This window comes from Chenopodium album, chromosome 16, assembly GCF_948465745.1.
Source record: "Chenopodium album chromosome 16, dcCheAlbu1.1, whole genome shotgun sequence".
NCBI classification, from domain to species: Eukaryota; Viridiplantae; Streptophyta; class Magnoliopsida; order Caryophyllales; family Amaranthaceae; genus Chenopodium; species Chenopodium album.
The window spans coordinates 50,545,194-50,557,056 of NC_137849.1; the positions used below are offsets into that span (position 1 = coordinate 50,545,194).

At 35.2% G+C, this 11,863-nt stretch overlaps 1 protein-coding gene across 1 annotated transcript; it reads right to left on the minus strand.

The window, feature by feature from the left end:
- Positions 1-17: 17 nt before the first annotated feature.
- LOC145586929 (phosphatidylinositol-3-phosphatase SAC1-like) lies at positions 18-11,227 on the minus strand. Its single transcript, XM_081643903.1, has 16 exons — positions 10,982-11,227; positions 9,982-10,135; positions 9,524-9,894; positions 9,212-9,434; positions 7,335-7,411; positions 6,532-6,719; positions 6,344-6,441; positions 5,437-5,570; positions 5,206-5,340; positions 3,831-4,218; positions 3,619-3,740; positions 2,313-2,423; positions 1,879-2,097; positions 1,426-1,617; positions 1,014-1,125; positions 18-553 (listed from the first exon to the last, which is right to left on the minus strand). Exons 2-16 carry the CDS (start codon positions 10,123-10,125, stop codon positions 308-310), a joined length of 2,760 nt encoding a protein of 919 aa, XP_081500029.1. The 5' UTR covers positions 10,126-10,135; positions 10,982-11,227; the 3' UTR covers positions 18-307.
- Between the last annotated feature and the right edge of the window lie 636 nt (positions 11,228-11,863).

Consider the following 11,863-nt stretch of genomic DNA (forward strand, 5'->3'; position numbering starts at 1 on the left):
GAAGGTTTGTCTACAAGAGGTGTATTTTGAAGGATGAAGTGAGGTAAAAAATTAGAGATCAAAATATGCCTTTTGATTACAATTACAAATTATTGACTCAGTTATTACAATGACAGAACTATACAGCATAATTACTTCCCAACAAAAAAAATTAATTACCTACACTTTCCAATTTTCCTTCAGTGACTGACTGAAGTCACTTGAGATGCAAAAAATAAAATAAAATACAATATTGATATTTACAAGGGGAAGAAAAATGGAACAAAATCCCGTCATCTTCAAAAAATAACTGACGCCTCTTCAATCTTCAGATTCTGTACAATTTTTCTTCTCCAATTATCCATCTTGTTAATTGGCTAGGGTCTCCAGCTAGAGATCTACACATAGCGGAAATGCCAAGATCAGCAGCAACTTGGTCATACTCCCTTAAGGCGGCCTCCATTTCAGCTTCGATCGCAGCAACATCAACATTCTCAATCATGCTTCCATGTAAGACATCAGCATAATGCTGCTCCATCTCCAGATCATTTTCAAAGGGTTCCATGCCAGGACCCTGCAGACACCAGAGAGTTGTCATTGACAGACGTCCAAATAGTTTGAACTCTAGTAAGGAACATTTCACTATATAACCACATAGGTAAATAAAAATCACTGGGCATACACTCCCCCCACACGCGAAGTTATAGTGCTCTAAATTTAAAGACTTGTAATTTAACCTCCTGTATGAAACATTTGGCTAGAAGTAACTAGTTTTATGTTTTAAAGTATGTCCAGATTAATAAATCAGCTAATGCTAAGCTGCAAGAAAAGGAAGCCGAAGTCATTCTTATACATCCTTGTACTATCATGCAATCTTGTCAAACATAATTACTGTGTAAGGAACAAATAATATTTTCTGATGAAAATTTAATAACAGCTTATCCAGATAGATATTACTGAGTCAACAAAGGAGAAGTTAAAGACTGATGGTGTTTCAGCATGAGAAAAATCCGTAAATCATAGTTATATGGTACCTCACAGAGCTGGGCATAGTGCTTGTATATATCGCTGTTTTCATCAAGATCACCAAGCAAAGTACCACCATACCAGCCATTGTTTTCATCCATAGATGACATCGCAAGATACCTAAGCAAAGAGAAAGGGAAAAAGTCTTTTGTTAGCAAGACTGCAAGATATTAACAATCAGCTGCAAAGGCCATACTTTTTTCATCTGTAACAAAGTACTACTTGCTTTCATCTAAGGCCATATTATGTTATCCAGATCAACAAGTGTCTGTAGCCAATGATGCTCATAGTTCATGAATAAAAAATCCAGCGTGTGCATGTCAAATGTCAAAAATATGTGTAGATTTGACAATCAACTAATAATACCTATTTGTCAATCCTATTTCAAAATTTAAATCAGCACACAAAAACATTACAAACCTTTGGAAGATACTCTCTTCATTGCAATCATCAACTTGAGAAAGCATATTGAGATCACAGATACCATTAGACATGCTATCATTTTCTGAGACACCATTTGTGTTTGTGCTTGAGGCCACCTTTGGAGTAGAACCATTTTGTTCGTCTTTCCTTAAGCCAAATATCCAGTTTGGGCTCTTGAGTTGTATCTCTCTGCACAAAAGGTATAAATTCAATTCGGGAATCAGACATGCATTGGGTCAACGAAGCAGCTAATGCATTAATTGCATAAGATCAACTTTTGTTCTCCGAAAAAGAGTATTTCACAAATTGAACATGCACCATCATCTGAGGACAGAATGAGTGGGGAAGTTTGAAATTAAGAAGATTTATCTTTTCAACCAGAAGGCAAAGCATAACATCTTCAGCAAATTGCTTTCTCACAATGAAGAACAGAAAATGTAGAAAGCTTACATTGCATCAGGTGCCACTCCAGAAGTTCCTGCAATGCCAGCAGGCTTTTGACCTGGTTCACAGCAGAGCCTCACATCTTTTATCAAACTGCATGTCCTCTCAATGAGCTTATCAAAAGAGGTCAATTTGATCCTTGAGAAGTCTTCTCTACAAGCAGGCACAGGTTCCAAAGAAGCCTTTTGTCCTAAGGGAATGGCATCAGTTGGAGAACTGCTGAAGCTGCAAAAAGCACATCAAGATCATACTGGATAAAGGCATTTCTCAGTCAGAAAAATACAATACAGCAGGTAATCCAAGTATAATTAAAAATATTTATAGCCCAAACGAAAGCAAGCATACACAAGTTAATAAGCATAACTACTTCAATATTCTGCAGCCGATTCAATAGATTAATTTCAGGGACAGGAGGAATGGATGAAAAGGTGACATGTTACCGCTTATCTGAGATGATATCATCTCCAACACCTACAACATGAAGATAATAATCAGAATCCAGCTCCCAAAGAGCAGGCTTTCCTTCTTTTGGTCTGAAGTAACCCAAGAATCTGATGGTCAAAATGTAAAAGAAATAACAAGTTAGAATTTAACTATTTAGCTAACTGCCTTTACAACACTCTCGCATACAAAGAAATAGAAAGGAAAAAAAAGAATAAAGAGCTATCAATTCCTCAACCAACTAAAAATCATAAGCAGATAATCTAGTGTACCAAAAACCAAGGCCTTGTTCTTATTAACTTATGAAAATATGTTTCAAGCCTTATAAGTAAGGATTGGGCTAAGTTCTAATAAGAGCTAGTAAACTCAATTCGCAGCTAAAGATAACTTCAAATAAAATCAAATTTGTTGTAGATGATAAAGTCCGGTTATTCAGGTGAAATTTACAGGCCCTAAGGCATCAAATTTCCAGACTGCAACAGAGGATAATGAGGGGGAAAGAGAAATAGAGTACAGATATACCAACAAAATCAAGGCAATTCATGATTTTTTCTTTCTGCCAGTCATGTTCATCCTCTTCCTCGCACATTGAAGTTCATGACAGTGTTTCAAAATGCGTGCCTACGCGCAAAGCGTTAGGGGTCATGCACTTTTTGTGGTCTAGGCGAGGAAATTTGATGAGGCACACCAAGGTGCAGCTTAAGGTGCATTGAGGCACACAACAGTTTTTTCAAATAATTTATAATTATATGAGCCTCATTGAGGCACGTCTAAGGCACAGGAAACTCTGAAATGCCTCGGTGTACCTTGAGCCTTTTATACATTGGTTCATAACAAGAATGTGATGAAAATATAGAGAGGATATGAATCGAAAAACAGAAAAGTTATGAACTCTCAATCTATCAGGGTGGGCGGCTTAGGACTAGCCAAAGGAAGTATCGAAACAATTCATGTAGCAATCAAGGGCAATGTTACTCGAATCTTCAGTTCACCTCAAGTACCCAAAATTATGTACACTTTGATACACAACAGTCCAACATGAGTTTGAACATGATGTATCTTTCATATTGGACTAAATTACGCAAAATTTTCACAAAATAGCTAAGTCAGACACTTGGACACATACCGGTGTCCAACACGAGTACTCGACTTATACAAAGGATGAAATCAGCAAACCTTCAGCAACCAGTCCCAACTCCCAAGCCACCAACTCTGATAGACTATCACGCATGGCAGTAAAAGTATCCCCACGATTGTGTAAATAAATAAAAAATGAAGAGTCTAATGTTGAGAAAGAGAGTTTACAGATTTATTGCATCCTGCTTTTCTCCATCAGTATAAGCATTGCTGTAATATCTCTTGATAGACTTCAGAAACTCCCGCGATTGAGTTGTAGCTTTCCATTTCCCCTGCTTATCTGGAAACACCTAACATCATAGAATTTCGTATTAACCATGAGAGGGAAAAGGATCTATGATTATAAGAAGACCAATGAACCAAGTTCAAAAGATGCATACTGTATTGTGAGCAGCAGAACCACCATATTGCTGTGCAAGAGCATCACCCATACTCCAGTACATGTCCATGAGCGCTGTAGCAATGCTACTATCTGGATCCACTTTTGACTCAACTGACATTTGCATCGCCTGGAGCTGACGACCCAATGCTTCTAAACCATAAGCATATTGGGCTACATTTGTGCGGTCTAAACAATCAATGCAGTTAGTCCGAAGGACTCCACTCTGATAACGTGGTTCAATGCCATTATAAAAATCTTTCTTGACAAGCTTGCCAGCATCAGAATCTCGCTCTCTATTTGAAGAAGTAATCAATTCATTGGTGCTTGCAGTCCTTGCAAGGGATCCTGAATTGGCTCTAAGATCATTTAAAGAAGCATCCCTAGAGCTGATAACAAATGATGCCACATGAGGATAATTCCAAATTACTAGACAGGATGTGCGAGGATTTTATAACAGAGGCTTAGTGATATTAGTAACTGTATGTTGTGTTAGAAAAATAAACTGCATTCCAACGACTTCATTTTGTTTTTCGGGGAGAAGGGGGGGAGGGGGATACAGTCCCTCTTCTCAAAACAAAGACAAGAAGATACATTTAACAAGAATCCTGAAGAGGAAACATAAATCCAAACATCACGTTCATTTACACTCAAAAGCTTTAAATATTAAAACAATTATCCACATTTTATAACATGGAAACCTGTCTGACCTATCAACCTACCATGGATCTTGATTCACCACTCAATAACCTATAATCTTGATGCTCCGTATTTAATTGGCAGTTTGGCACAAATCATTACAGCCCCCATTTTCTAATTATCCGAAAGCATTAACTTAAAACCAAATTCCTGTCTTAGAATATGATCAGTTCAATTAATTTAAGTAAATATTTGCTTATGTCATAATTGATCAGATGAGACCATACCAAATCAGACCATATCTCTTTGTTTGCATGCACTTGTCACTAGATATCTTTAATACCATGATCAAAGAAAAAAATATGAAAAGCATGCTGTGAAAGCAGACATTAATACAAATCTAATGACATCTCAATAGAGAATATAATTTGTTTATTAAAGATCAATGTAGAGAAAAGGTTAATGTTTAGTCAAATCGGAAAATTAGGATCACATCATAGCCTAAATACAACACTAAAGACTTTTATAACCAAACCCTTTAACTAACTAGTAAGTGTTTGTAATTAAATAATACCGAATCCATGCTACACAATCATTAACGTATTTTCGTAGATATTGTTAGACCAAATTCTACATAAGCAACAATAAACGGTAATTGCACAAAGGTAAGAGCAAAACAATCAAGTCCTCACACCCGCAGAATGCTTTCATAGATGCTGAACAGATACAGTATGTACCTGAGAGTACCAGTTCTGCTTAATGGAGTAGCTCTTTTTTTCACAACAGGTGCTTTTCCACTGAAGTAAAATCCAGTCCTATCAAGTGTTTGACTAGCTACACTAGCTAAAACTCCCAAAACATTAGCAGTCTTCCTGTTTGGCACCATAAAAAAGATAGAACAGTGAGCCATCAGCAGGACTGATTTTCTTTAACTTTTCTTTCTTTTTACACAAACATATCATTCTTACGTCTTTGCAAATTTATGGAAGTCCCAGTGAATAAAAGTAAGATACTTTTCTTCAGAAAATATCTCATTTAGATATGTAACTGCATTTGCAAACTCACGTCGAAGCATCATTTCTCTGGGTCTTTTCTCAACAGTCTGCGATGAAAACTTATGTGAGCTTCAAGAAAGAAAGAATTTCTCAGTTGAGCAGCAATAAGGCAAAATCTACAGGAAAGGCAGGAGGGAAAATTCTAGAGGATGGAAGACTTGTTTGTCATAAATATACAAGCAGGAAAAATGAAAATTTAGAATGCAAACCAGCTAACTGTAAGCCCTAAAATACAGTACACATCACAAAAGGATGTGCTCTATAAAATCATCAGAAAAGCAATTTAAGGACAAGGGGAGGGAAATTAGTGTGAGATGAGGAACTGCGGAAGGTGTAGCATAGTGGTGAGGTAATAAAAGAATGATTCAAGGGTAAATGCCACTGTTAAGATCAGGAACTTTATGCTTTTCCAAGCACTCCCTATTTGCTCTGGCTAGTTACCCAAGTTGGTTTTTACTCCTAAATTTAACTATTCAGAGCTGGCATCTGTGAGGTACATAGCTGAAAACATGACAGTTCCCCCCTTAGCACTAGCCTATGAAAAATTGATAATCTTGTTGTTTGAAATGCTCTAGAAAGGATGGGAAGGGAAGATTACAAAAAGGATGGGAAACTACATTAAACAGTAATTCTTTAGTGATTACAGTAAATCGTCTGCAGCTTGTGCAGCCACTACACCCTTACAACCTCACTCTAACTTTTTCTTAACCCTCACTATATAATTGCATAGAGGTCCAAAAAGAAAAAGTCCATCAGACCATCACTAAGGATACTTGTTGAAGAATGAAGAGAAGAAATTTATATTGACACTATAAGAAACCTTAATTAGGTTAAGCACGATTATAGGATTTCCATATCTCTCAACAAGGTCTTCAAAATGCAATCTGGTCGCCTCATAAGTAGGATCATATCTCTGCACTGAGATCAAAGAGATGAGCTAGGCATTGTTATGCAAACAAAAAAAAAAAACACCAATAAGTTATATAACAAGCACGACAAAGGCTTTACAAATTATATCTGGCTTTGGACTGAATCTTGAAGCCTCTTGAGACCAGAAAAGAGGAATAGAACCCCGCATCTGCACAACAGAACTCATTTTCCCCTTACATGAACCAGCATCTTCATCAAGCACAATTTGTTCTGTTTCAACATCATTTGCTACCCTTCCCCTATCATTTACTCCCCTTTTTAAGTACCTAAAAAATATATATATATGTATCAGGATAGCTCACATAAATCTCATAATTCTCTAGATCTTAATGAGAAACAGAATTTCAGATAAAAGTGGAAACACTTAGGTAGTTGAGAACTCCCACATAGATACACATATAAAAAGTTCTTTTGTTTTCTTCCATAATATCTTTCTATTATACTGAAGGAGAAAATGCAATAGATAATCACAAATGCATGAGACCTGTGACTAAGTAGCAGCAACCTGTAATAGACATGCTCACATTTGCACATTCATTACCCTCCCCACGCAGCCCTGCCCAAGCAAAAACACATGCAAGCAAACACTGTCTCAGCCACCTTCTTGCACACAATTCCCACAGGAAAAACAAAGCATAAAGCTTATGCAGATCAAATTTCAGCTTTCACTGAAACAGGACAAAGTTCACATGGATGTACACACAGCAGCAAATGCAAACAAAAAAAAAAAAATGGAACCAGACAGCATAACACTACCGAAAAGATGGATTTTTGGTTTATCTCAATAAAAAGATCAATTCGAACTGATTATAATTGGAGAAAGAAAAGAATCAGGTAGTGTATAACATCATAAAGTAAAGCAAAATGCAATTAGAGTATACCTAGTCCCTGCAAAATGACGAGACCGTCTAGACACCAAAGCAATACTGAAATCACGTCCAAAAATTGACATCCTCATCTGCCAAGAAAGTTTTTTATAAAGATCAGGTGTATATAACATGACGAGATGTTATCTTGCAGGTAGGCAATAGTGATGATAACTAAACTATCAGAAATCTAACAACCACTCAACTAAATTACTACATTCAACAAATGACTACTATAAATATAGTTCTGCAAGATAGAGCATATTCATAACAGCATTTACACTAAAGAGGGAGAAAAATAGAAGCAACCAAAACCAATTTCCTTATTCAAATGAAAACCACCACTTAAAATATGCAATAGATCTTAAGTCTCTTTGCCAAAAAATAAATTGACATGAAACCAAACCTTGCATAAGAACAAAATATACCATAATTCCCTCACCGGTAATAATGTCATTTCCTAGACTACTGAATAACTAAGGGCACATTTAGTATGACTGTATGAGCTTTTGAAGGGCGGTAAACAGATTCAATAAAGCAATCCCACCATATATCGTTTGGTTTAAGGGATGAAGTAACAGTTAACGTTCCTTGGGAGTAACCTTTTGTACGGTTGTACCCATACTAAACCCATTCCAACCCTTTTGTAAGCCATTAATACGTTGTTACCCTCCTCCATTCTTTATTCCAAATATCATGGCTCTTCAATTGCAATCTCCCTCCTCCTTCCCCTTTCCTTTCCTCTTCAATCTCTCACTCAAATAAATCGATAAAGTCAATCAATTTGTTCCTTGATCTCAGATGTAAAAAACTCTTCAAACGAATGGAAAATTTCCGGGTTCACTTTTAACAAGCTCCCATGAGAGATAATAAAAATGTAAAAGTTCTATATAGAACACAACCTCAATTGTAAAAGACTAATTTGTATTAAAGATTTATTGTTCTTTAATTTGAAGTTTGACCCCAAAAACTGCAAGTACTAGAACAATATTTCCAATATGAAGCTTTGTTGATCCCTCAGACCTTACATTCATACTTTTGGGATTGAACTTCAATTTTCTTCTCATTCAATAATTGTTTTCTGGTTATACAGATGTTTTCTATGCTCTCAAGATTGGTGACTTTTGGGTAAAATTTTGTATCGATAAAGTTTCAGCACATTTTGGTGTTAATTTAGATAATCCATCAAATTTGTAAAGAAAATTACAGTCACGGTATTTGATTTATTTACAGATTTATGATAGTTTCCAGATCTTCCTATAAACACAACAATATGTGATTTCAATCCAAATATGTTTGAAAAAATTGAGACAATATATCTTGCAAATATAAAGAAAACAATTAATAAAACCAAATATAAATAAAAAACAGAGTAAATAAAATTAAAACAAGTACTTCGTACTCTATAAGTAATTCTACCCCATTAGCAGAACCAAACAGTCCATAGAAGCAATAGTTATTGACAGCTTTTCCCCTCTTATCTAATTCGATTTCAGTCTATTTCTATATTATTGAACCAACACAGCCAAACTGCGAGTACTTGAGATATTCCAAGGTGTTTGCTACTATATCAGGCACACATCCTATAATACTGTAGTACATGTAAATTATTTCCAAAAAGCCCTTATGAAAGAATTAATGGTCCAAGACCATTCCTAAAAGTATATTCCATGCTATAGTCGCAATTACTAATGTCAACAAGAAGTAAATACTGAGAAGCAATTTCATCGAGGACACATTAAGAAGAGACCCTTTTCAAATATCTTAGCTTGAAGATTTAATCACTACTCATCACTAGCCTTGGTGTATTATAAGATACCAACATCCAATGACACACAAATGGCTTTTTCTAAAATAATGTAGAGACACATAAGAAAGTAAGAGTTACATACTTGCTTAAAGTGCCCATGAACCAATGCAACAGTCCAAATATTATTTTTGCATCTTGTACGAACAGCTTCAGTCAAGTATGAATTCCACACAAATCTGCTGTCATAATGAATTCCAACCGAATCCTTGAACTGCACATTTCTTTGCAAGCTTTGCATAATTGGGTATGTATAGCTGTAAAAGAAATCCTTTGTCAAGTCAACACTTGACAGAAGCTTCTTGTACCTGCAATCAAACAGTCACAGAATTGAAAACCCAACAAAATTTCAAAGATGTAGCATGAGAATTCTAACTCTCTAAGGCATTGAATTTACCTCAACTCTGTCTTAGAATATGCAACATCAGTCTGAACAGACGCATGAGGAATTGTAATCATCTGACTTTCATCAATAGCAAAAACAGCATGCCCACATATACATCCAATTTGCCGGCGCTTGGTGACCAAAATCAAATAATAAGACTCCATAAATTTTATACAACCAGCAACACCATAGACCTTTGCAACAAAAGTCAAGCCTCCAGTAGCCCGATTACCCTCTGCAATCCTCTGCAACAAGTTCTTCACCTCCTGTGGTGAATACACCACTGGATCTTCACTGATGTTCAATTCTGATGGCTCGCAACGATCAATCTTCAATACTCGGAAGAATCTCTTGTTACGATCACTCCCAATAAGATAAAACCTCTGCACGAAACAAATTCAAAAAACCTGAATTAACTAAAGATCAGGGCTTAAGTGAATTAAAATAATCAGATGTGACAATTTCAGTACCGCTCGAGTTTCATAAAGTTTGAATTTCTCAAGCAAGTAAGAGTTTGGATCAACTTCAGAGTCAACAGATGCATGAACTTGACCCGAAGATTGAGAGGAAAGTGTAGGATTGGGAATCGAATTGTTTTCCGGCTTAGTAGCCATTTGTGAAGCCCTGAAATAGAATCCAAAATCAGCCAAACAGTAAAGGAGAGCATAAAAGGAATGTTTGAATACATCAAAAATAAGGGTATGTTCTTGAATTTATACTGTTACTATACATAAAAAATAATACTGTAGTAATACATAAATTCTTCTATCTATACACGATAATGTTTGTAAGGAAACAAATTCTCTAGATAACTAACAATTACTAAAATAAAGTGCATGATAATCTCCCCCTCCCTTCCAACTCTCATCATTGTTATAGTGACACTAGGAGTGTAACCTCAAACCAGGCTCGATATCAAGCTCCGCTCCACCAATACCAAAATCTCAAAATATTGTGAAATCTCTGAGCTTAAGCTATCCCCAATAGCCACACCAATAATTGACTTGCGAATTGAGATGAAACCGAAGCAATTCCACAAAAAAAAGAAATTTCACATTCCAATTGAACAATCCCCGAACCTAGCAGAATAAAAGGAAGCATGTGCATAAACATAACAAAACCCAGAATAACAACGATTATCTATACTTTTCTTCAAATTGCTGACAAATCTACAGCAGAGAGCTGAATTTTGATTCCCCCAAATTGTATAATTGTCATATCGAGAAACCCTAATTTTCGAATTACTCCATAAACAATGCAACATTAAAACCCTAATCCTACAAAAGTCACTCATCTTAGCCCAAATTGACCAACAATTCTCACCAATTAACCCAATAATTCCCAGAAATCAACAACAACTGAATTACAAAATTAAAGTAACAGGCAAATTAAACAAAATGATCAACAAATTAAAACATAAAATTGCAATTGCACCATAAATTTTGATTTCAGAATTACAAACAAACTGACCTTGTACAATGACGGAGAGATCGTCTGGCGGGAGAGAAATTCGATGATCAAATCAGAAAAAACAAATTGAAGCAAATGAAGAGAGAGAAAATCAGCAATCAAATCAAATTGAGCAATGATGAATTAGTAGGAACTGGGTTCACTATTGTTGGTAGAATCATCAAGCTTGCTGCTTGCCATTAACCAACCAGGATTTCATTTCATTTTTCTTTTAAGTTTTATTTGTTTTTCAAGACGGTAAGTTCTTTACTTTTTTTGTATTTGTTGTATGGTAGGTTTTTTTAGTTGGGTGTAAAAGGGGAAATATCTAACCCAATTAATTCTCCATCTAAAATTAAATTTGTATATCCATCAATCCAAAATTATGGATATTAGAATTGATTAAATATGCAAACTATATACTAGTAAATAAATCTTTCGTATATTGAAATAATAAATGGATTAGTTTTACTATGTATAATAGTACACAGTTGAGTTATATAATTGCACAATATATATAATCTTGATGTGTTTTGCATGTTGATTTCATACATTTTAGATCAAATTATACATTTCTAGTAGAAATTGTGTCATTGACATGTCTTCAAACGTAACAAAGAAAGGAAAAAATTAACTCAGAGCGAGCAAGTGAGTCATTATTGTACTAAATTTAGTTATAATACAACAGAGACTTAATCCATATATTTCATATTCTGTAATGATATGCATATTTGACCAATAAATAAAACTACAAGGTAATGTGATTGATGGTTGATATGAACTACAATAGTTTGTAAGATCGAATAATCAATAATAGTCTTAATGAAATTGACAAATTAAACAAGTATTTCAACTATTCTCCTATATATATTTTAGAGTTCCAAATAAAATACATTTTGTTTG

What these genes read in the sequence shown, in the direction of transcription:
- LOC145586929 (XM_081643903.1), bottom strand. Translation starts at nt 10,125, where the DNA reads ATGGCTACTAAGCCGGAAAACAATTCGATTCCCAATCCTACACTTTCC. An exon ending in AAGCAGGATGCAATAAATCT is followed by an intron (nt 2,424 to 3,618) that starts GTAAACTCTCTT and finishes TTTGACCATCAG; the next exon opens with ATTCTTGGGTTACTTCAGAC. An exon ending in GAAGAGAGTATCTTCCAAAG is followed by an intron (nt 1,126 to 1,425) that starts GTTTGTAATGTT and finishes CTCTTTGCTTAG; the next exon opens with GTATCTTGCGATGTCATCTA.